The 25691-nt window shown below is 56.9% G+C and overlaps 1 protein-coding gene across 1 annotated transcript in view; it reads right to left on the bottom strand.

The window, feature by feature from the left end:
• LOC120228318 (c-Maf inducing protein) overlaps nucleotides 1–25691 on the bottom strand; it is a 228755-nt gene that overhangs the window by 57212 nt on the left and 145852 nt on the right. The window contains exon 3 of the mRNA XM_039226626.1: nucleotides 18939–18989. Within this exon, the coding sequence (XP_039082557.1) occupies nucleotides 18939–18989 (51 nt within the window). The remainder of the gene's footprint in view (nucleotides 1–18938; nucleotides 18990–25691) is intronic.

Raw genomic sequence — 25691 nt, 5'->3', positions numbered from 1 at the left:
AGGCGTGACTCAGAAGGTGCTGGAAGCACGCCTCCCGGTGACGGGGCTGCTCCACTGGTGGCCACAGCCTCTGAGGCTCAGGCTCGTGGAAGCACGCATGCTCCGCACCTCCTGTCATCAAAGGAGAGGGGGCACATGAGCTCCTTGGAGCTGCTGAGAAAAATGAGCCAGCAAGGAACGCGACAGGCTTCTAGAACTTCTTCCCGGTGGACGGCCCAAAGCTGTGCCACCCAGACCCTAATCCCTAGCCCCATGTGGCTACTGACATTCAATGTAATGAAAATGAAACACAATGAAAGGGCCAGTGCCTCGGTCCACTGGCCACACAGTAGCTGTTCGAAAGCCACAAGTGGCCGGTGGCTACCATACTGGATGGTGCAGAGAAAGACTGTTCTCATCACTGCAGAAAGTTCTATTGGGCAGTGCTGTCCTCAGGTCTTGGGGACCCCCACCCCGTCACCATGCCCCAGAGGACCAGCAACCCGTTCACGGCCTCTCCCCATTCTCAGCCAGCACTCTGGGGCCAGAGCGTGAGTAGCACCCTACCCACCGGCCCAGCTCCTCCGACTTTCCCTCCCAAGGTTTACAGGGTGGTGTCCCCAAATGTCCCCTGCATGCCCAGGAAGAAGGCTGCTTGGGCAACTTCTCTGATTCTTAGACAGGGGACTGTGACCTCCTCAATCCTTCATGACTTAGTGTGCGCCGTGCAGGTGACTCACCATCCCGGCCAAGCCGTGTGCTTCTGGACGCCCCAACGCTCAGGCTGCTAGTCCTCCAGATGACGGGGTGCTACTTCTTCAATCCCTTTAGCATTAAAGACCATCACTTTGCCTTCAGATACAAGCCAGGCCTGTGACCAGTCCCTGCGTGTCACCCCCACACTGCCCACTTGGCCCTGAGGTCTTGATCATCAACCTGACATGAGAGGCTCAAACCTCTCAGCACCCCTGTGCACGCGCAGAGACGCTAATTTAGCCAAAACAGTTACTGAGCTGTTACCTGCTGGTCCAATTAACTGACAGATGGATTCATCAGTGACTGCCCTCCAGGGACTCGGGATTTTCACACCGAGGAAGGGCAGGGACGCCTGCTCTGGGCGCCGGCTCCACAGGCGCCCTGGGAGCAGGGGAAAGGACAGGAAACGAGACACAGGCCCAGCCCTGGGCCCCCTGCCGGCTGGCAGGTAAAGTGTGGCCCAGCCCAGGCTAACAAAGCTACTATACGCAATACGCTGGCTACCAGCTACCCGGCGCTTACCACATTCCAGGAACAACGGCCCTGCGTGATGACACAGGTGAATAATGGTCATCGCTATTGGAGTGCTCTCCATGGGCCAGGCCCTGTGTGAAGCACTTCATAGTACATAACTGCCGCTCAACAAGATGTGTGACAGAACTAGGCCCATTTTACAGGTGAGTAAAACAGAGGCTGGGAGCGGTTAAGTCACATGGCAAGTAAGAGCCAGGACAGGAGCTGAGACAGGTCTAGCTGTGGACCTCTGGTGCCCGGCCACCGAGCTGCTCAGAGAGGCACACACCTGAGAGCTTCCTCTGCCTTGAGGGAGGCTGTGCCTGCTGTGGAGACCCGAGGCTGCCCAGGGGCAGTTCCAGACCGACCGCAGCTGGGCATCCAGCTGCCATCTGCCTGGAAAGCCAGGTCCCTGGGAGATGGACAATTTGCTTGAAAGAGAGGAAGAGCCGGGCGCTCTGTGCCGTGCACCCGCCAGGGTGGTCTCTCCCAGCCCTAACTGCTTCCAAGGAAACAGCGGGGACTCGGGCATGGTGTCCTGCTCGCAGTCTCTGGAGCATCGGCCGGTTGCCTGGGCAACCACGCATCTGGCTGGCGAGGAGAGGAACTGGCCTTGGCGCCTGGCTCCCCACCAGGTGCTAAATCCCACTGGGCACTTCAGGGCCGCCGAATTCTTGGCGAAATCCAATCATCACACGGATCCGTTTGACCACATTTAAAAATTGCATGTGGCTGTTTCTCTCACTGAGCTCGGGGCTCCTTGGGGGCAGGGACTGTGCCTGGTGTGTTTCCTCCCGGTTCCGTGTGGCCACTGGACCTCCTTAGGGCACATGGACAGTGCTCTCGGTGTTTGTAAAAGGGAGGAAAACAAAAATCAGAAACAGTGGCCGCCACGTCCGAGGTGCTCCCGCTGAGCCCACCCTGAAGCCGGCCTCTCGAAACCCAGCAGGTGCTCTTCACACGCAGTGCGGAGTCTTGCTAAAAGGCTGATTTCAGCTTAGACTGATGCCCCGGGATCCTCTCTACGAGGTGGACACGCTTGCCCTGTCCCCATCCTATGCGGGCCTGAGGTCACACAGCTGGTTCTGCTCCACAGATGACACGTCCGAGTCCTGACCGCTGGCACCTGCGAGTGTGAGCTTATCTGGAGCTAGGTCCTTGCAGCAGCAATCAAGTGAAGAGATGCGGCCAGGCTGGATCATGGGGGGTGGGGGGCCCTATACCCAGAGACTGGTATCTTCATGGAAAGGCCATGTGACGACCCACACATATGCCAGGGAGAGACAGCCACGTGACAATGGAGGCCAGGGGTGCGACGATACATCCACAAGCCAAGGGACTCCAAAGAAGCAGGGACAAGGACGTCCCTCAGGGTGTCTGGATGGGGGCTCAGCCTTGCGGAAGGGACACCCTGGCTTTGGATTTCTGGCCCCGCTTCTCGGAGAGGATGAATTTCCGTTGTCTTAAGGCCCCAGACGGTGGCGCTTTGCCACGGCTGCCCCAGGAACCCGGCAGCTGGGATGCAGGGCGCAAGGACGGACCGCCGATGGCTCCCTCATCCGCTGCAGCCACTCAAGCTGGCCCTTCCAACCCTTCCATTTCATGAAGACGGAGCCAGGGCCTGCCTGACGGGTATGTGGCGGGCATGGGCACTCACAGGGCCTCAGCGGCCTCTCCCAATTTTTCCTTGTTGTGGGATTCGTTGTCTTCTCTCTTCTTGGGGAAGATGTGGACGCTGGCCTCTTTCTTGCTCCCTCGGAGGGTAGAAATGCCAGTGTTCACGCTCGACACTGGCCCCAGCCTGTGACCCCAGCGTGTGAGCCTGGTCCTGCGCTGGCTGCACACCTGGACGCCAGGGGCGGGGGCGGGGCTGCAGGGAGAGCCCCCCAGACTCAGCCGAGACGCCAGCACAAGGCCACCTCGGGTCCTTGGCAGAGAGCAGTCATGAGGTGGGCTCCGGCTCAGAGCAAACGGAGCTCCTTTTCCTTTTATGAGGGTCTCACATGAGCCAAGAGCACCCCATCACACCGGCTGATAGCCCGGGGCGTCCTGCGGCGGGCACTGCGCTAAGCGCCACTCCAGGGTCCTCAATCCTGGCCACACGTCAGAGCCACCTCCAATAACAGAGTGATCACGGGACAAGCTCATCAGGAGGGTGTTGGGGGCGAGCTGGAGCCCGACACCCAGATTTTTGGGGTCACTAGTATTTTTAAAGTATATTTTGGCTCAGGTCAGGATCCCAGGGTTGTGGGATCAAGCCCCACATCCGGCTCCAATGGGGAGCATGGAGCCTGCTTACGACTCTCTCTCCCTCTGCCCCTCTCCCCAGCTCGTGCTTTCTCTTAAAAAAAAAAAAAAAAATCTTAAGAAGAAAGTATATTTAAGCACCAATGGGCATAGAAGTATTATTCACAACAGCCAAAGGGTGGAAGGAACTCGAGTGTCCTCGGATGGGGGGATGGACAGACAAATGTGGTGCCTACAACACGGTCCATGTGAGGAGGCACTGAAGGTACTAAAAGGAAGGGAACTCAGGCACACACTACGACACACTACAGCACCTTGAGACATTATGCTGAATGACACAAGCCGGTCACAAGAAGACAAATACCGTGTGATTCTACTTATAAGAGGGACCTGAGAGGTCGGCCCTCCGGGTCCAGTCTTTGGGGGCGAGCGCGACCCCACGGCACAAGGAGACCACAACATGGGGTAAAAGCCAGCTGTCTGAACCAGGACCCCTCCTCAGGTCAACTGCTTTCCTGAGTCATGGTCAAGGGAGCCTGTAGGCGCACAGGTACAGCCCGGACCTGCCCCCAGCATTCTGGGGACACACCCCTGTGTCCACACGGCCCTAACCCCAGGGAAGCCCACTTCCCCCAGCAGCCAGCCCCCTGCTGTGGAATACCACTGAAGGTACCCAGGAGGGGGCATCAATCAGTCCTCGAGGAGGCTGGCGGGGAGCCCCGGTTTCACACTCAGCCACACTGTCCCCACCCTTCGTTGGCTTGCTTCCCCATCAGCCTGTCAACTCCTGGGAACTCGGAACTCGGAGGCTCAGGCAAGGCCCCTGTTTCGACTCTCGGGAACATGCAGTACAATGAACTGGGCGTGGGGAGTATCTGACTTCGGACTCCTGGCCTGTGCAGCCTCAGGCAAGGTATGTCACTTCTCTGAACCTTACCTTCCTCATCTGTAAAATGGAGATAATAGCAGCTCCTGCCTCTTGCAGGTGTTGACGGGATTAAATGTGCTATTTCGGGCTGAAGGCCCAGCATGCTGCAGGTGCTAAGTGGTAGCTGCGGAGTTCAGCAGGATGTACACTGAAGACGGCTAACCTCTGAGAAAAAACACGTAAGCCTAGGAAACGCCATTGGCGGAGACATGATTGAGCAAACCGTGGCCCCCACGCACGGCGGTCACGAGAACAGAGGAGACTAAGTCTGCTGTGGGCTCTACCTCAACACTAAGTGCAGCAGCAAACACACGCACACACGTGTGCATGTATATTTACACACACTCACTCCACAAACAGAATCCAACAGGCGGCGTGGGGGAGGGGGCACACCGTGTCAGGCAGATGACAGCTGTCTTCCTGCAGGGGGAAGTGGCTTGAGGGGGGAGCAGGGGCTTCGGCCTTATCTGTAATGTTTCAAATTGTCACAGGAAGCCTTATCCGTGCTGTGCGTGTAACTACAAAGAAAAATTTTAAAACCCCCAAAGATTTCAGAAACTGGGATCATGAAGGCGGCGGTGTGCCTTCCACAGAATTTTCAAAGTGGTCAGAATCCCACATTCTTAGAAAGAACTAGAAGGTATCTGAGCCCTTATGTTTTTGACATTTCAGTGCTCAACCGTAGACTACCTGGTTTTTGAAACGATGTGTGTTCACTGGAAAAGGCGATCATACAGACCACGTATGATCAGAGAGGAAAGAGCACCAGAATCCCACTGTGTGGCTCATGGCCCGCACGTCTGTTTGTATGCCGGTGCCCATCATGTCATGGATTCTCTTTCTGTGCGTACATGTGTGTGCACCCACATGCATGCACACACACACACAGACATGCACACACACACCAGCATACAATATGCATAAATTTAGCCCACACCATATATGTTGGCATTTTGTTAACCTCACTTCTGTCTCCCACCCCACCTCCCCCACCCCTGTGCCCCTGAACAAGAGATACCGGGGCTTGGCAGACATTTTCTGTAAAGATAATAATATTCCAGGCTTTTCTGGCCACACTCTGCTGTGGCGGCGTGAATGGGTGGGGCTGTGTCCCTCAAACCCCCTTTCTTCATAAAAACAGGCGGCAGAGGCTGGAGAGTTTGCTGCCGCCCGGCATGGATTCGTTCAGATCTTGCCCCACGGCCACACATAATCAAATGCAAATACGGAGAATTATTTTGGGCCTCAGTTTTTGCTTTTTTGTCCCCCATTTCATTGTACAGAAAGGGCATCACCTTATATATAGACTCTGCGTCTCGCTTTTCTTCTCCTGCCCCCTGGAGGAAGGCGCTCCAAATCATCGGTACCCATCTCCCCATGCTGTGGGTTTTTGTAAAGCCACCTGAAGTCTCGCTGGGCAAAGGCAGCGTTTACATTTAGAAAATTAAAATGAAGCAGAGGGCAGTCCTCCGGCTTCCCGCTTCCCGCTTCGTCGTCTCGGCCCTCTGGGCAAATCCTCCTGAAGGTCTTTCTGGCCGTGGCAGCGGCGGCCGTGACCACCATACCTGAGTGCCCGCCCCTCCTGGCCAGGCCGCGTTGTCAAAGAGCCCCCTCCTCGGGGGCCACACCGCCGGGGGCCCCAAGAACACAGCCCCCCCGCCCTCCCCAGGCTCTCAAACTTCCAGATGCTCTTCCCGCCCTCCTCGTGACCAACCTACACAGTCCCTGCACATCCCAGGCACGGCCCACATCCCACCTTTACAACTTGCAGCTTAAGAAGACCCTATGTTTTGCAGTGACTTTTCCAGGGGCGCGCCTGTGCCCAGAGCAGGCAGCAAACCCTGAACCTGGAGCAAAGTCAGCAGTGGGGGCCTCCTGCTAACCCTGGACCGGAGACCTCGTTTTCCGAGGAAGCACCCCCAGTTAACAGCAACCCACCAAATAAATTTAAACTTGCAAATACTATACCAGAAGCTGCTCTCTTTCTCTGCCGTGTGGGAGGGGCCGGGCCCTAGTGAGCTTGGCTCCCCATATGCAGGGACAGCCCGGGCCCTGTTTCCTCAGGGCCTGATAAAGGGACAGCTCTATCCCAAATAAGGAGTTCCCTGGCTCAGCCTGAAGCCAGTAGCATCTCAACCGGGGCGGGGGGTGCGGGCGGGGGGAGGGTTCCGCTTAGAACTTGTAAAGTCTTAGAACTTTATATCTAGGCTCACATTACTTCAAAGGGCATCTGATCCTTCATCCCTTTGTTTGGGAACTCCTCCATTCCTGGGGGGGGGGGCTGCCTCCTCTCGGCAGGAGCCCCGGCCACCAAGGGGCCTAGGTGACATGCTGGAAAAGAGTTGGGTTCTGACTCACTGACAGCCACTCCCCAGTGTGCACGTGCAGACAGGTACCAATGGTGAGAGGTCTGCCCTTCCCACCCACCTTCCCTTCCCAAGTAGGGGGGGTCTCGTGGAGGGGCGGCATTCACACGGGAGCTGTCTTTGCCTTGCGGAGGACGGCCCTGCCCGGGGGAAAGCAGGCGAGATGGTGCCAGGGGTGGGTCTTGGGAGGGTGTTCATCGTGGTGACTCTCAGCTACCTGCACGCACGTAGGAGATGCTGGCAGTGATCCAAAAGTCACGGATACGTTTAGCCACTTACGCCTGGTCTCAGGCCAAGAGGACCAGCAACAGGGTCTAGAGCTCACAGGAGGAGGCTCAGACCCGGGTCTGAATTCTGGCTTGGACACACAGGGAAGTAATTTAATCTGAGGGTCAGCTTTCTTGTCTGTGAGAGGGGGATATAACCCCCACCCCTCAGTGACACTGTACGGCCGAAATAGGACAACATAGGTGAAGCAGACGGGAAATAGAAGGCACTCAATAAATGTTGCTCTTTCCCCTTTCTTTAAGCTACTGGAGCAGTTCTTGAACTCTGGTGAGCATCAGAATCACCTGGAGGGCATCCAGGATTAGGAGGCGGGTCTGCACTCCTAGATTTCCAGGCGAAGCAGATGCCGCTGGTCCGGGAACCCCACTTTGAGAGCCCCAGGTGCAGAACCCCTCTGTCCGTGGCTGGGAGGCCTGGGAGGAGATAAAGATTATTCTAGTTCCATGCAGACGACGACCAAGGCTTCAGAGCCAACGGACACCAATGGGCTGCATGGCCAGTGCTGACTTGGCCCTGACTTCCTGGGTGTGCTTTCCAGGGCCCAATGTTCCTAGACTTCCTGGGTGTGCTTTCCGGGGCCCAATGTTCCTGAAAATGTGCTCCAACCAGAAATCAGATTCCATCCACCCTGCCAAAGGGTCTCGTCCACACATCTGCCCGGCGCCCACTGTTTCTCTGCCCCCCCTCCCCCCCACCAGATAACAAACCACCCTGGTCTTCTGCCGACTGTCAGGGTGGCTTCAGCCGCCTCAAGATGCAGTTTCCATCCATTTCAGGTTTTCTATGAAGCCGTCTCTGAGTTCTGAGAAGGCACCAGGATCCTCGAGGGAGAAAGGCAGGGGTGACGGCCACCAGGGCTGTGGGCGGTTCCGTCCTGTTCTCCTGGTCAATTAGCCTCTCTCCAAAACACCTTTCCGTCCAGAGACCTGAGCTGGCTGCTCCGCTGGGTATTGTACGATCACCAGGTGAGGCGAGGCCCTAATTCCTCTGTGGGGACGAGTGTTGCTCTTTTTGGAGTCTGTTTGGCCTGGTCTCCGAGCCAACAGAGCCAACAGCCGGGCAGGAGCCCTGGAGGCAAACAGAACAGTGGCCACTTTCCCCTCCGAGGCCAGGGCGGCTGCCAGGGCCCCAGCTGAGAGGGATCAGCACCCCCTCTCAGGGGCCCACTGCCCACCGGCCACCGAGGACCCGCCGCAGACTGCTGTAGAACACAAGGCCTTGCTAGCGGCGTGCCGCCTCCCGTTTATGTTTTAAAGGCTCTTCTTTAAAGAGAAAGAGGAAAAAAATTCTGCCTTAAAGGGCAGAAAACAAGTTCATTCGCAAACCATTTACGTGAAAACACTTCCTTGTATGGTTCAGTGACTCATCAGCCCCCATCAACGCGTGCGTGGGGTGACACACAAGACTCTGGTCCCCCCTTCCTAGTCTGGGGGGAAGAAAAACCCCCAACAACCCACAAATGCACGTCTTTCTTGGCTGTTTGGAGAGCTGGCGGTCGTGCGCCCTTCCTGAGGCCCAGGGAACACCTTCGCCGAGGAGGTGGGGGTGTCCTGGACAGTCAAGCCCAAGGCTGGCCATCTGGAGGGGGCTGGGAAAGCCCCGGGTGGGGGAGGAGGGTGCCGGGAGAGGCCTGCTGCCCCAGGGATGCCAGTTTCCTGCTTGGTGGCCTGGGGCAGCTCATCACGCCCACGGCACTGGTTGGGGGGGGGGGGCAGCGCCAGGTTCTTGACCTATCAACTGGGGTCGGCTGGTGGGGAGGGGGCATCTGAAGGGATGAGGATTACACAGCAGGTTCCTCTAACTGCCTCTGGCCTATAGATGGTAGCTACTCCCCCTCCCCCACCGCCATCCTTTCTCTCAGAAATTCGGTTTCCCCGTCCGCACAACATCGTTTTACTGGAGGACACAAAGTCCCACCCAGTTGACCCTTGTCTGAAGGGAGTACCACAAAACCATAAAAAGGAATGAAGTAGACCTGTGTGTGCTGACACAGAGAGGTCACTGTGATTCAAGGGTAAAGGAGAGAAGAATGAGACAGTGAGGATCATACTGTCGGTATGGTGCTTGAAGAGGGATATGCATAGAACCTTCTGAAAGGTCCCGGGAGACTGCCCACAGGCCTGCCTTCGGGAAAACGGGCCTGGGGAGGAGACTGTCCCCATTACACCTTCCTGTGCCATTTAGAATTGCCACATATGCCCATGGCTTGCATTTTCCTGAAGTGTCCACGGAAGGTGCCTGGGGGAGTGCGGGGCTGACTGGAAAGCGGTACGAGGGAAACTTCTGGGGTGACAGGAATTTTGGTGGTGGTTACTCTGGTGACTACAATAGTTAAAACTCACTATACCCCACAGTCAAAATGTGTGCGTTTTGTTAACACGTAAATTATTGCTTGTTTTGTTTTTTTTTTAACTTAAGATGTGTTAACAGGTTTATGGGAATTTTTTAAGTTCTTTTTGTCCTTTGTAGTATTAAAAAGCCTTTATGAATACAATTAAAACTTTTTTTAACATTTATTTATTTTTGAAAGAGACACAATGTGAGCGGGGGAGGGGTAGAGAGAGAGGGAGGCACAGAATCCGAAGCAGGCTCCAGGTTCTGAGCTGTCAGCACAGAGCCTGATGTGGGGCTCGAACCCATGAACCGTGAGATCATGACCTGAGCTGAAGTCAGACGCTTAATCGACTGAGCCACCCAGGCGCCCCCATAAACATGATTTTTATATGCCCTGTGCCTGAGAAGTCTTGTATTTGCTGGCGGTTATGTAAGTTGGTATGACCACTTTGGAAACCTTTGGGCAGCACCCACTGAAGGGGACCCCAGGCCTGCCCTATGGCCTGTGCTCACAGGACGTGCACATATCTTCACCAAAAGACATGCTTACAAGGGTTCTATTTGCAAGAGTCCCAAACTAGAAACACCTGTTCACAACAGGACACATTAATAGAGCCCATTCATTCAACAGAAGGCCACCCAGAAGAGCGAAGGGATATATTAGCACTGCATACAGCAGCACAGAGGGATCTTTTTTTTTTTTTTAATGTTTTATTTATTTCTGAGAGAGAGAGAGCGAGTGAGCTAGAGAGACAACGTGAGCAGGGGAGGGTCAGGGAGAGAGGGAGACACAGAGTTGGAAGCAGCTCCAGGCTCTGAGTGGTCAGCACAGCGCCCGACGCGGGGCTCGAACCCACGAACCGTGAAATCATGACCTGAGCCAAAGTCGGACGCTTAACTGACTGAGCCCCCCAGGAGTCCCCAGAGGGATCTTATAACGCTGAGCCAAAGGAACCAGCCACAAAAGAGTTCAGCACACGTGATTCCTTTTATGCGAATTTCAGATACAAGCAAAATGAATCTGTGCTAAGAGAAGGCAGGACTCCCGTCTTCTGAGGCGGGAGGTGGGGGTGGGGTGGGGCCCGAGGAGACACCTGGGAGGTAGGTGCTCTGTTTTTCAATCTGGGGGATGGTTAATTGGGTGAATTCTGTGAGAATTTGAGAGAATGCATGCAGCACTTTTCTGAATGTAGTGTCTTAGTGAAAAGTTTACTTAGCAAACACACTAACACGCCCATGTCTGTGCCTGAGAGCCCTCTGGTCAGGAACGCAGGCCCCACGCTTGCTGGGCCCTCCTCTGCCCACGGGGCTCCGAGAACAAGCACTGGCTCAGCCCTGCTGGGGTCTATGCGACCGTGGACAAGCCCTCCACCCTTCCAGCAACTCCTTCTCGACGGGCCTGATAAAACTCGGGAAGGTTGCAAGAGAACGCACACACGAAAGCCCTCAGCACAGCTCCTGACGCGCGTAGGTCCCTAACCGTCGTTCTCTCTACCGTAAGGAAAGCTCACGAGGGCTGAGATCTCCTCCCTGGGGTCACCCAGCCCTCTGCCACTTGTTAGTTTCAATCCCTGAAGCTACCCTTGCTATTAGCTCTAGGCCCCGATGGCCCACGGAGGGGCCCCAGCGGCCTCCCCGCGCGGTTCCGCTGAACACAGGAGCCGGAGAAGCGGCCTGGAGGGCCTCCGCCCGGCCGTGCTGTCCTGCGCGGGGACAGCCTCGCCTCCTGGGGAAAGTCTCCCCAAGTCCCTGTGACCCCCTCCTAGGAGGTCCCAGAGCCCTCTCTGACCAAGTGTCACAAACGAATCTGGATGGAATGCCGGCCTTTCCGACCCGAGGGAAGCAAACCTGAGGCTGGGCCCATAAAAGGTCTGAGGCCGCCTTCCGCCCGGCCCTGTCCAGCTGCCCTGTGTCACCTCCCTTCTCAGAGGCAGACAGGTACCACCCATGACCTTCCCGGGCAGGGGACGACCAGACCCCCGGCGTCTGTCTGGATCTTGACAACTTCTCACACAACAAGCCCCAAAGAAGCAGAGGCCAGAGCCAGCAGGACCAGATGTGGGTCACAGCAACGCTCGACATGCCATGCATCATCTCGGGGGTCATGAGGCAGGCTGGGTAGCCGCTTCTGCTCCCTCCCTCAGCTCAAGTCTGGCAGCACGGGCTCTGATGGGAAGAGTCTGCCTCAAGGGAAGAGAGCAGAGTGACTGATTAGTGATGCCTGGCTTGGGCTCCCTGGGGCTGGTGGCATGAGTGGCTTGCATGGGCCTTCCTTCTGGAGCTGTCTGCTAGGACCCTTCTACCCAGAGGGACACAGGGTCTTTGGTCATTAAAGCAGAGTAAGAATAATCAACATTGATCCAACACTTTTTCACATGGCAGATGCCCTTCTTTTACATTAAAAGTTTTATTGTTAATGTTTATTTATTTTTGAGAGAGAGAAAGAGGGAAAAAGACAGAGTGCAAGCAGAGGAGGGGCAGAAAGAGAGGGAGACACAGAACCCAAAGCAGCTGTCAGCACAGAGCCCGGTGCAGGGCTCGAACTCATGAACCGTGAGATCATGACCTGAGCTGACACCTACCCAGGCTCCCCTGGCAGGTGCCTTTCTAAGGTCTTTGTTGCTGTGGACCCATTTAATCCTTACAAGAAGCTAACGAGCTTGGTCTTACTGTGAGCCCCACTTCATTCAGGAAGAAAAGGAGGCCGGGAGGAAAGGAACTACTCCAGGGTCATAACTGCCAGTGGTAGAGCCGGGATTTGAACCCAGGCAGTCTGGCCCCGAGCTCTCACCTTCAGGCAAGGCAGAAATTAATCTTTTGGGAGCAAATTGGCAAATGTGGTAAAAGCCACAAAATACACCCCTACTCTTCCCAGTCACCACTGTTCTGGAAATCTGCCTTAGAAAAGTAGTTCCAGGGGTGGCTCAGGCGGCTGGGCATCTGACTCTTGATCTTGGCTCAGGTCATGATCTTGCAGTTTTGTGGGTTGGAGCCCCGGATCGGGCTCTGCGCTGACAGCATGGAGCCTGCCTGGGATTCTCTCTTCCCGCATTCTCTGCCCCTCCCCCACACGCGTTGTGTCTCTCTCTTTCTCAAATAAATAAACGTTAAAAAAAAAAAAAGTAGTTCCAAGGAAGTAGGAGTTTAGATTCGTGTGAAATGCATGATTGCATTATCCATAATTGCGGAAACAGGGAACGGCCCGAAAGCCCAACCACAGCAAGTCGCCGGGTAAATCAGGCCACAGCCTCTTCACAGATGTTATGCAGCCACTGGACGCATGTGGGCCTGGACGAAATGCTTCAGCGGCGCTGCTGTGCCCAAGCGAGCCGGGCGGTCTGTGCCGTGCGCCCGGCCACAGCCGCCAAAGCCCCGGGCAGAGGCAGACGAGGCCTGGCAGGGGGTCTCGGGTGGGGCTGGCAGCAGCAGAGCGCTTTGCCCTCCATGTGGCTGTAAAGGTGTTTTCAAGACGGCTATAAAAAGGATGGAGAAACGAGAGGAAGCAAGGCAGAGAGGAAGGTGATGGGGGCAGAGAGGGCTGAGCAGGGGTCACCGTCTTCCCTCTGGACGAAGGGGCGTCCTGGCCAGAGCAGGCAAGCCCAGCCAGGAGCCACATGGAGGGTGTTGGCCCAGTGCCAAGGGCGGGGGTGGGGGGCGGTCAGGAGCAAGGCTGGGTCCGGGCACGCAGAGCCTCGATGCTGGCGTCTGAGGACGCTGGGCACACGAGGCATCTGGGGCAGATGTGGAGGCGGGCTGGTCCCGGCCTTGACCTTCCAGGCCCAGCACAGGTGGTCTGAGAGTGCATCCTGGGGCACACAGACAGGGCAGGGCCATCAGCCCTGACCCGTGAGAAACAGGGCTGCCAAGCCAGAGGCTCATTCACATAATCCCCGCTGTGACGTCTGGGAGGCAGAGAAGCATGTAAAGCTCCCGTGAAACGGTGTGTCAGACTGAAATACTGAGGCCCAACATGTGCCAGACAGCAGAACAGAAAGGAGCGGAGGGACGGTCAGGCAGCACCAGCTCACAGGTGCGCGGAACTGTCCAGTGTGTGTGTGTGTTCATGTGTACAGGCACGCGGACACGTGTGCAGCCGGGAGCCGCACTCCCGGGGGTTAAGATCCCGGGTTCTGGACTCGGGAGTCCACTCCTAACATGGCCACCCCCTCACATGCATAGTCTCTCTCTCTCTCTCTCTCTGACATACCACCCCCCTCATGCATTTACTCACTCACACACACACATACACACACACTCACACACACACATTCACTCACTCACAGATTCTCTCACACACTCACACACACACACTTTCACTCACTCCCACACACATTCGCCCCCCCATTCTCCCACACACACATTCTCTCACACACACATTCACTCCCACACTCCCACACATTCAGTCACTCACTCCCACATACACATTCACCCAAATACACATTCTCTCACGTACATTCACTCAGACACTCACATATTCACTTACACACTCTCACACACATTCAGCCACACACACTAACACATTTACTCCCTCACGCATTCTCTCATATACACATTCACTCACACATACTCACTTACACACACTCACAGGGGCATGTGCACTCACGTTCCTTCCTGCCCGCCCGCTCTATACAGAGAGGGACAGAGCCCAGGACGGCGCGGCCTCGGGGAAACCTGCCTGGAGAGAGGAGGCAGCGCGGTCAGGGCGGGAGGCCGAGGGGACACAAACCTGGGCCGGGGTTCCCCCAGAGCCCGGTGCGTTCCTCTGCCCCGCGGCCCTGGACGGGACGACGGGCCAGCTCCTCGGCTCCCCTGGAGTCCGCTTCTCCGCGCCCCGCGCTTGGGGGAGGCCTCGGCGGCCGCTCCCGATAACCCAGCTTCCCCGGGGCATAGAATCATCTTAGTTTTCAAGCCTTCCACGCCCCAGCCGAGGATGGAACCCCTCTCGGGAAGTGGGGAGGCCATTTCCCCGGGCTGGAGGGGCCGGAAGTGCCGCCTGTGCAAAGCAGGCGTGACTCGCCTCTTGGGGCTCATTTACGGGCCTGGTGCGTGTGTCGGCCCGGCCAGGTGCTGTCCACGCCAACAGGCTGCGCACACCCGGGCCTCGCGCCTCTAAACCTGGATGCGGAGACAGGCCAGTCTCTTCGCAGCTGTGTAAACACGTTGCGTGCCCTCACACGCCTGCACAACAGGGACAGGGCCGTCCCCTCACGGCCTTGCACACACAGGCAGGCCGGTCCCTTCACGGTCCTGCACACAGACGGGCCTGCTCCACAGGACTTGGCCTCCAAGGTGCATCTCTGAGTCAGAGATGAGGCCTCATTAACTTGGTACAACTGTTTATGCTTCCACGCCCCCGGGAACTGGCCTCGGGGGCCCAACCGCCCAAACCAAACAGGGCTGGCCTCTCCAGGGAGCCCTCAGGACACGGCGCTCTGCCGCAGAGGATCCTGGGAGGGCTGGTGCCGCCTGCCATTCCACCGCCCGCCCAGAGTAAGCCCAGCCCGGCCTCCTGCCTGGGCCTGGAGATGCTGGCAGCCCTCCCGTGGGAAGGGTCTCCCTGAGCAGTGCCGGTCAAAGGGAGGAGGCCCGAGAGGAACAGCAGAGCCGCTGGGGGGTGGGGGCCTGCAGGGAAGGGGATTCTGGGAGCCGGGACACTGCGGGTCAAGCCTCACGCCCCTTCCGGTTGCCTTGGGAGCTTGGGCCAGTGACTTGGATTTCCTCACACGCATGACAACGACGAGAGGCTATTCAGTGAGACAAGGTGATGCTCCAAACTCGGGGCCTGGGCTGAGGAAATTCCCCAAGGGGACCGAGGCTGCACTGTGGCCACCGGGCCACGAGATTCCCAGGATGGAGCAGAGGCTGGCGAGGACACCACACGGGTATCGTGGTTACACTGTCTTGTCCCACAACACGGCTTGAGGTACCCACGACGGCACTTCCCAATCTTTTCCTAATTATCCCTCCCCCAGGAGCCATTAAACACTCCCCCATCTCCCTTCCTCTCTTTGAAATTAAATGCTAAAAAATAAGATGTTAGGGGAGCCTAGGCGGCTTAGTCGGTTAAGCATCTGACTTCAGCTCAGGTCACGATCTCACAGTTCATGAGTTCGAGCCCCACGTCGGGCTCTGTGCTGACAGCTCAGAGCCTGGAGTCTGTTTCCGATTCTGTGTCTCCCCGTCTCTCTCTGCCCCTCCTCTGTTCACCTGCTATCTCTCTCTCTTTTTCTCTCTCAAAAATGAGTAAACGTTAAAAAAATTAAAAAAAAAAAAAGATTTTGTTGAGTGGGGCTGAACTTTGGAGGGCCACATGCTATTGCAATAACTTAAGGTTTTTGAAGCTCCAGAGAACTGCCTGTGGCCCCACTGGGAACAATTCTCTGCGGAGAATGCCCTAGAGATGCCAGTACAACTGCATAAAAACTACACCAATGGGAATGTAGTATTTAATAGGCAACATTCTTTACAAATTAAAGAACGGATTTTCTACGTGCACTGTAGCCACCCTACGCACATACGTGTTAGGACAGGGGAAAACCAACAAAAACGATATTTAGAAAATTAAAAAAAAAATCAAGCTGAGGCTGCAGGATTTCTCAAGTCCGTATTTTTGGTTTTCAAAAGATATTGAAAAGAAAAGGAAAGGAAAAACCCAAGAAGGTCAGTTATAAATACGGAGGAAAGAGAGGCTGTCTCAGGAGAGGCATAAAATCACATCCGAAGTGGGCTAAAGAGTCCAAAGCTTCAGACTCAGGCACAGCTGGATCCAGCAGCCCTACAAATCTGTACTAAAATCCTCTGTGCGGCTAGGGATGAGTCACTACACCTCTCTGAGCCTCGGTCCTCCCTGTGCCGAATGACAATGAGCAGAAAAGCGCACGGCGTGCCTGGTAAGTCATAACTGCATCTGAATTAATGAACACTTGCTCGAATCGATGCAGACCACACGACGAGCGAGCCGTACAATCAGAATTCGAATCCAGGCCTCCAAGCTCAAGTTTGCTGGCCCAAAGGGCCTCCAAACACCTCAAATGTCTTTGCCATTTTGAAAAGGGAGGGCACACCTCCTCCGATCGCCTCTAAACTGAAACCAAGTTGCTGATTCGAAGATGCTAGTGCCCCCTGGTGGCAGTATACCTACATTATGGGAGCGAATGCTTACATAGGGAGAGCAAAGGTCACCACCTACCACTTCACAAACAGACCACACTGCCAGGCATTGACCACTTCCTTGAAACTGACTTGGCTTTCCTGGAGGCTTGTTTTTAAATTTAACAATCACAAAGAAACCAAGCACCACCAAAACTGAGTGCAGACATCCAGGTTTTCCTGGAAACCAATAGAAGCCCAGGTATCCCCAATTTTATGCTTGTTCAATCAACTGCCTGAATCCCACACGTTTAATACTTGACGTTTAAATTTCATGTTTTAAGACTGTCACTTTCCAGTCATCTTTCTAAGCCAGTCGGTCTCCCAAAATTCAGGTTTCTATGCCCACCTTCTTAGTTAGCCCAGACTGGGACAAGGCAGAAGGCAGAAGGCACAGCTCTGTGGGATTCCGCTAAAGACAGCCAGCCGCTCCCTTGACATTGATCTTGGCCACCTTTGCAATGAGGCATTTTTCCAACCTGTCCAGGGGGCGGTTTGTCTCCTAGGGCTTCCTGCCCGTTCTGGAGCTAAGACAGAACAAGGCAATCACCTACTGGGTGTCCCGCTCACATGGAAAGCACATCCAGAGAACAGAACGGGGAGGGGGCCAGGCAGCCGTTGTGCATGGCAGTGAAACGGCCTCTTCCTTCAGGTAGCCCCTGAGCACACCGTGCCTGTTACCGGCCCCGCCCCTGGACTGCTCTGGCATTTAACTCCCAGATGGCCCTGCGGGTCTTGATGTAGGCCGTGCCTGTCCAGGGACACGCAGGGCCGCAGGGAGCCGGGCCCCAGGGATGAGGGATAATCCTGCCGGGAAAACGGACGTCTCGGCCACACCTGCCGACTCTGTGAGCAGGAACGTGCCACGCTGTCTCCCTACATGCCGTCCGCTGCCTTCTGCCTCCGTTGGGCAACCGGAGGGCATGAGAGGGACCTCGGGTGAGCCCCACCTCCAGCCCTGACTAGCTATGGGAGTGGGCCCAGCCTAGCCTCACCCTCCCCATGCATAAAATGGGAGCAGTGATGGAAATCAGCCTTACAAGGCTGTGGCAAGGGTCAAATGGACACGACGGGCCGAGCACACAGTAGGTGCTCAATGAATTCTAGTCCTTTCCCTCGGAGACTGATGCTGTGTTTCTGAGACTGCCACACGGCACAGAGCAAGTGGCCTTGCAGCTGTCAGCAGGGAGAGGCGGGGAGTGGCCCTCTTTAGGGCCAGGAATGTACTACTGCAGGGTTGTATTTCCGTCGTCGGTCCGGCTGTGAAGAGTGTCGCTCTAGAGGCACGGGAGGAATTCTGAGTGTCCCCTCGGTCATCCCAACACGGCACGAGGCCGTAAGCTTCGCACGGGGCCAGCCGCTCATCCTCCGCGGCTCCCAGCTCACTGTAAAGGTGACAGCTCGGGGCACGCACCGGTCACGGCAGCCCTACCCTGCTGGCTCCATGAGGCCACAGGACTGGGACGGCTTGTTCTAAACTAAAAGATCAGAAGGCGGGAGAGCCAGGGAGGCGGGTGTACGTAAGAAGGAGCTGACTGCACGCTCCACACCAGGGAGCACAACATGGATTCCCCAGGGTGCTGGGAGGACCCTTTTCAGCAGATCCGGCCCCTGGGTCTCAAAAGTGACGAGCAGAGGACTAACCTCCTTATGTGCTAAAAGGCTCTGGACTCGAACCGGAAAATCAGGCCGAAGAACCAGGTAACTGGGGCACCTGGGTGGCTCAGTCGGTTAAGTGTCCGACTTCGGCTCAGGTCACGATCTCACAGTTTGTCGGTTCGAGTCCTGCATCAGGCTCTCTGCTGACAGCTCAGAGCCTGGAGCCTGCTTCAGATCCTGTGTCCCCCTCTCTGCCCCTCACCTGCTCACTCTCTCTGTCTCTCAAAATAAAATGAAGACATTAAAAAAAAAAAAAAAAAGAACCAGGTAACTGACAGGAGGTGAAGACAGGGAAGAATGGTTGGGTGTGGGAATCCCTGGTAAACTTAGGTTTGGTGCAACCTTCCGAAGCTGCTTTCAACTCAGAGCCTCGAGCCCCCGAGCCCTGCCTCACCCAGCCCCTCAGGAGGGCCCCTGTTCTGAAAGCAAGCACTTCGATGATCCTTTTAGAAGCAGGCAAACGCTCTAAAGCTCATGAGCAAAGTCAATGGCCAAGGGGCAGGAACGGCTTTTTGGCATGGCAGGGAGGAAGCCATGGAACGTCAGAGGGACGAGGGGGACAGGCTGGTATGCAGTGGCGCGAAGCTCCCGGGCTGGGCGGCCTGGAAGGCAGGCGATGCCCGCCCTCGCCCCTCTGTGTAACAGACGCGCCTTGAGCCAGCAGGAGGCAGCCGGAGACGGAGGCGGCCGCCCCGAGGGAGCAACCGAGCCAGACTTACCTTCCACTGCAGAGAATGGAACCACTGGTCCCGCAGGTAGCTGTTGGCGGCCTGCAACGACAAAACACAAAGGCCCGGTCACCGGCTTGCAGCAAGTCAGGCCGCCAGCACTCGGGCCACAGGCCGCCCCGTCCGGCAGGGTCTGCCGTGCGGCCCGAGCACAGGGATTCACCCGGCTGAACCTTTTGGGCACAAAACCAAGACCGAAGCGCCAACCGGGGGGACTTTTCTGAAATAAGACACCACTGCCATCATGTGCTCCAGACACCGGCTGCTGGAAGAGCTTTCGCTGTACACTCATCTTGACTTAATCGGGATCACGGGAGGGGCAGGTGGGAAGGGGCGCGGCGGTAGGAGCAGATCGGGCGCCTCCTTTCCACCAGGCACTGCTCCAGGCGCCTGGCGTCTGTCGTTCACATATTCCGTCACCAACCCTCACAACTGCCCTGTGAGCTGGCTAACGCTATACCTGTTTCGGGGAGAAACTGAGTCTCTGATATCTCACATCAACTAAGTGCATTCACACCAGCAGGCTGGCTTCAGAGCCTGTGGGTTTATGAACCACTTGCCAGCTGCGGGAAGTCATGGAAGAAAGCGCCCGGCCTTGAACTCAGGTGGACCGGAGTTAAAAATCACCGTGCAGGGAGCAGCGCCCTCCCAGATCCACGCCACGCTAGTTCGCAGACCTTGGCAGCCGGGCCTGGGTTTTCTTACATCTTAGATCCGTTTGTAAAGCGGAGCCACTATCCCTGATCTCGCAGGAGTGGCGCGAGGATTGGGAATGATTCCTGTAAGGTGCGCAGGATCGGGCCTGGCGCACAGCAGGCGGCCACAGAGACAGGTGGTGGGTCGCAGCCTCTGTCACTATCGTCATCTCTGCCGTCGTCACTAATCCCTCCCCAGTGAGGCCCGCGGTTCTCAGGCTGCTGCGGCCCTCGCCCCTGTTCTGGCTCGGCTCTGGGTGATAACAGCAGTCTTTACGGCTTGTTTAATGTACACCAGACAGAGCCGTGGCCCAGCCATGGACCGGCTTGTTCGGTCCTTCCAATTCTACCCTGGGAAGTCTAGACTGTGGGCATCGTCACCCCTACGGTACAAATGAGGAAACTGAGGCTCAGGGAGGTTAGGAACGTTCCCACAGGCTCACAGGGAGTAGGTGTGGGACTAGGACTTGAACCCAGGCAGTCTGACTCATGCTGTAAAAACCACAAAGTTTTGGCATTCCAAGTTTTCCAGTCACCATCCCTAAGGGCAGAAATGCCGTGTCTGTTCCCGCCTGACCCCGCAGCTCTCTGTTCTAAGTTGACCCTGACTTTCAGGGTCCAGGGACTCTCACAAAGGCTGGAGCTTCTTTCCAAGTATGAAGTCCATCCAACTTCTGTTCCCAGCCTGCATACACATGCACGCACGCACACACACACACACACACACACGTACACGCATGCACGCACGCACGCACGCACGCATGCACAAGCGGGTATAACTTCAGGTCACCTTCCACCAAGGGGATCCAGGCACCCTACCCAAGTCCCTGACGGGGCATCAGCCGCTCTCCCAGGGGAGAGTTTGGGGACATCTCTGGGCTTGAATAAACGAACCCGTCCAGTGGCCAGTGCAGCAGGGTATCGGGCCCCCATGGGCAAACTCGGAGGCTTGTGCCGAACCCCAGACAGACCGATACCAGCCTGCGGACACAGGTGGGTTGGCATCTCCACCCTGGGCAGGGAGTGGGCCGGGGGGCACCTTCCGTGCGGTTCAGGGACCTCTGCAGTGGGTGACCTGCGTTCAAGTTCCCTGAAGACACAGAGGCCTTGTCACCTGACTGGGGAGGCGGAGGCTGAAGGGGAGTCTCACGGGACCAGAGGCACCTCCGTCAGTGCTGACCCAGCCCTGTGGTCCTGTGACACTTCTTGTTGATTAGGATGATAAAATACACCCCATGGTCGGGGAGAGCAGGGCAAGGAGCCCAAACAGTGAGACAATCCACGCAGAGCGCTTGCTTAGCTCAGCGCCTGGCATGTGCCCACACCGTACAAACAGTGCTGATCAGTAGCTGCGCAGCCACGGCCCGTGGGGTGTTGGTAAATGTGGAACGGGCTTGCAGAATAAAAAAGCCCTGTTCACAGCGCGCGCCACCTTCTGCCACCTTCTGTGCTGCCCGTGATCCCACTTTGGCTGATTCCACGCTACGAGGAGGGAAATCCCTGGACCTCGGTTGGGAAGAGACGCATCTGATCTGCCCTCGGGGGGTGGTTCCGGCTGGTATGAGCCCACCCCGGCCCCGCACATGCCCAGCCCACAGCCATTTCTGGGCTCCTTCACACACCAAGTTGGCCAGAGAGAAGGGCAGGTGCGGCAAGCCAAACACAGGACCCTCACAGATCGTCCACGTGCCTGTCCTTGTGAAGGCCTCACCTTGGGCGGCAAATGGGCTTCGCTAAGATTTGAGTACGTTAAGGGCTTTCGGATGGGGAGGTCGCTCTGTGTTCTCTGGGTGAGTCAATGTCATCGGAAAGGTCCTTACAAGAGGGAGGCCGGATGCCAGAGAGTTAGAGATACAAACCGAGGTTGGAGGGATGTGGTCACAAGCTAAGGGACACAGACAGCCTCTGGCGTTGGAAAAAGCATGGAAAGCTATTCTCCCAAGAAGCTTCCAGAAGGATCTAGCCCTGGTGACATCTTGATTTTAGCCCGGTGGGCCCCGTGCTAGACTTCTGGCTTCCAGAACTGGAGACAAACAAGTTGTAAATTTGTGTTGTCTTAACTGCTGAATTTGTGGTGATATGTCAGAGCCGCAGAAGAAAAGCAGTGTGGGAGGTGGGGACAGATTGGCTTCATGCTCAGAGGGGCTGCTCTGTTGGTTCTGAGGGTGCACGGGGGGCCTGGGCAGTGCCCCAAGGTTGGTGTCACTAGATGGACCGAATGACCAAGTGAAGATAGAAAGGAAGAGAGAGAAGAGAGGAGAGGGAGGGAGAGACTCCCATCCCCTCTCCTTTGTGCCCATGGGCCCCAGCACGCTGCCCTGCAAACTCATGCCTGGGTGTGACCACCACTGTACCCCCAGAGCCTGGGGCGTCAGGTGACCGAGCGAGGCCTGCTGAATGAGCTCCATGAGAGCCGAGTCCTTTTCAAAACATTAAAAAAAAAAAATTTTTTTTATAAAAATATTTTAAAAATGTTTTATTCTTGAGAGAGAGACACACACACACAATAGAATATGAGCAGGGTAGGGACAGAGAGAGAGGGAGACACAGAATCCGAAGCAGGCTCCAGGCTCTGAGCTGTCAGCACAGAGCCTGACGCGGGGCTCAAACCCATGAACTAACTTGTGAGATCATGACCTGAGCCAAAGATGGATGCTCAACCGACTGAGCCGCCCAGGCGCCCCATATTTTTTATTTTAGAAAGAAGAGTGCATGAATGGGGGAGGGAAGGGGAGAGAGAAAGAGAGAGAGAGAGAGAGAGAGAGGGAGGGAGAATCTCAAGCAGACTCCACACTCCTGACTTAGGGCTCAATCCCATGACCCTGGGATCATGACCTGAGCCAAAATCGAGTCAGATGCTCAACTGAGCCACGCGGACACCCTGAGGGCAGAGTGTTATTCCCAAATCCCCACGCTGATTAGCAGTACCCGGTACCGGTGCGGGGCTGGTTGCACAGGAATGAATGAACACCCACAAAGCAGGAGACTGGAAAGCAGAGCAGTAAGTACTAGGTGGTGACTCTGTTTCTTTGCCTCGGCAACCGGACCTAACACAGACCTGTCTCCCCCGTGACCAGGCCCAGTCCCTCCCATTCTGGGAACCTCCGCAGTGAGCAAGCCCCTGTTAGGGAGTTTTAAGGTGAGGGGGGCGCCGTGCCCTTGGCTGACTGTGAGCAGGTGATCCAGGCCGCCTCAGTCAGAAGCCCCTGCCCAGGACCCTGGGTCTTGAGCAAAGTAATGCTGGGATCAAGGGGGTAAGAATTCATCCCGAGGCAGGGGGTGTCCTCTGCTAAAGGTGAATCTAGCCTGGCTGGGGCAGGGTCCTACCACCTGCCTCAGCCTGTTCTCCAGGCTCCCGCCAAGTCTTCTAGTGTGTTCCTTTCCTGCTGGAGGCTGATGGATCTGCAAGGCACCCTCGGACACTTCTTCCTTCTCAGAAATGCACATTCCAAAGCATTTTCCCTTCCTCTGGAAGGTGCTGGCCAGAGCAGCGCGCCCCCCCCCCCCCCCCCCGCCGCCCTGTTATACCTTGAGCCCTCCTCCCCACCCCCACCCCCAGGTGGTCTGGCTCTGCCTGACCTCAACGTGCCCAGCTTGCTGCTGAGTAGGAGCGGCTGTGCAGGTCCCCTCCCCTGCCCTGGTGCCTAGTGCCGCGCGCCCAGCTCTCAGCTGGGTCCGCTGTGCCCTGTTTCATGGCGGCCTTGTGGTCTAGAAGGGAGGCAGGTTCCTTCAGTGCACAGCCCTGGCTCGCCTGCCCCACCGCCTCCCCTCTCAGGCAGAACCCCCTGCCCGTTCCAAGCCTCTCCCCCTTGTGGGAGCCCCCTCGCCGGCCCACACCGAGCTTCCCAGCCGTTCCCATCCCCCCGTGAGGAGGTCAGCGTCCGTTCTGGAGAGAATGCAGGTTCGGGTTTGGCGGAGCAGTTGATGGATCCCAGCTGAGAACAGCTGTGTTACCCTGGACCACCCCGTCTGTACCAGGGACCCGGGGCACCCGCCTCCCCAAGGCAAGGGGAGGAACGGAGATGGTGCAGGGCAAGACCAGCGGCTGGGTGACCCACCAGGCATCGAGCACACTGCTTCGCACGCCTCGCTGTGAGCTGAGGAACTGAGAGCGAGAGCACGTCGGAGGGCCCTGCCACCGCCTGGGAACTGACACGGCCCGACCCCTGAGCACACCATCGCCCTCGCTGCTACAACTCGTCTGGCACGCGCCCCTTCTTCTCTGCCCTACACACCCCTGGCCTCCTTCCCGCCACTCTCAGAGCCTCATCCCACGCACAGGATGGGGAAGGAGACAGAGCCCGGTCGGATTAACTGCTACGTCCCAGGTGAAGCCGGGGTCACCAAGTGCGCCGAGTGGACTCATGACACGGGGACAAATGGCGGGGGTGCCGTCTGGCTCTGCGTCCCCGCTTGCGGGAGGCAGAGACGGCAGATGTCCCCACCCCACCCGCTGGGCTCATCATTCCCCAGCGCAGGCTCGCTGTGGCCTCGTCAGCGTACTCCCCGGGGCGTCCGGCTCTCCTCCCGGCTCGCCGTAGGTGCTCGAAGCCACGGCGCTGGCTCCGGCCAACCCAGCGTGAGCTGACGGGATCTGTGTCATGTGCCGTGGAGCCTCGACGAGCCAGCACACTACGTAGCGGGGTCCCCCCTCCCTTGCCGTGGTCACCAGGAACACCCCAGACGGCATCAGCAGTGCTGACCCACAACGGACACGGACACGCGGCCTGAGTGAGAAACAATCCTTTGTTTTTTTGAGCCACTGAGAAGTCGGGGCTGCCTGCCGCCGCGGCACAATCGCGCATGAACTGGCTTGCTGTGCTTCTTGCGTGGCTCTCAGGCCGACTGTATGTACACCCTACCAGGAACACCCTGCCTTCACCCCTCCCTCGGGGCCTGCCGCGCCACTCACCCCTTCAGTTCTCACCCAACATTCACATCCCTCCCTCGCCATCCCCGACCACACAACCTCAATGAGCAGAACTGCACTGCCCTGCAATTGCCGATCACACTGCCCTTCTCGCTCTCCAGACTGTGAGCTCTATGAGGTCAGGAGCCACGTCTGACTTACTCACTGCGGTGCCCCCAAAGCCCAGAGAAACGTTTGTCAGGTAAAAGAATGGCTGAGGTGTTGCATGGCTGATGGATGGATACATGGATGCGTGGATGATGGATGGGTAGATGGATGGATAGATGGGCGGAGAGACAGAGGTATAAACGGATCGGGTGGAAGGAGAGCTAGATAGATGGGTGAAGCATCACCCATTCTGCTCGTTGGAGAAAATTTCACGAGCAGTAAAACTTCAAAAGGACTGCTCCATCTTGACACCCCCTCTGCCCCAAGGTGAATCTGATTAAGACTAGAAAGAGTCATGGCCGTCCTTTCCTGAAAACCTGCGAGGCCCAGGCACGGCGCTAAGTTCTTTACGTGTAATAATGTGGATCCTCACAACACCCAAGGAGGCAGGTCTTACGACTCCGGTTCACAGACAGAATCCGCGCCCCCGAGAGGCTATTCCTGCTCGTCCAAGGCCGCACAGGTAGAGTGGGCGGAGCCACGCTGGGGCCCAGGCACCGCACAGGCTGCCCCCCCCGAATGAGAGGGCCGTGTGCCCGGGCTCCAGCGGCCTTCCAGGAACTGGGCTGGGGAGTCTGAAGGCATCACGCTTGGTGAGAGGGGAGGAGGAGGGACTTGGCTCGGGCTCCAATCAGCAGGAGGCCCCACCCCGCAAACAAGAGGGGGTGCAGAACTTTCCTCCATCTCTCACTGAGGGAGCCAGAGAGGGTGGGCCCTGAACTGCTCCTTCTTCTGGTTTGTCTAGTTCCAAAGGACGGATGTTGCTGGGCGGGGGGCAGAACGGACGTCCAGGATCCCTGCATAGGTATCTCTGAGTCCCTTCAATGACAAGGCGAGGTCCCCCCTGGACTGGGCGATGTGCGGCCGGCGGATGCCGTTCCTGCACTGCTGTGTGAGCAGCTGACCAGGACGGCTCGGTCCCGTGGGGTGCGGGGTGCAGCTGAGTCCTGAGGGTCACTCGATTCAAGCATG

This window comes from Hyaena hyaena, unplaced genomic scaffold (assembly GCF_003009895.1).
Source record: "Hyaena hyaena isolate Hyena2069 unplaced genomic scaffold, ASM300989v1 scaffold_1, whole genome shotgun sequence".
NCBI lineage: Eukaryota > Metazoa > Chordata > Mammalia > Carnivora > Hyaenidae > Hyaena > Hyaena hyaena.
The sequence above is the reverse complement of the archived record's forward strand: the minus strand, read 5'-3'. Positions and strand labels throughout refer to the sequence as shown.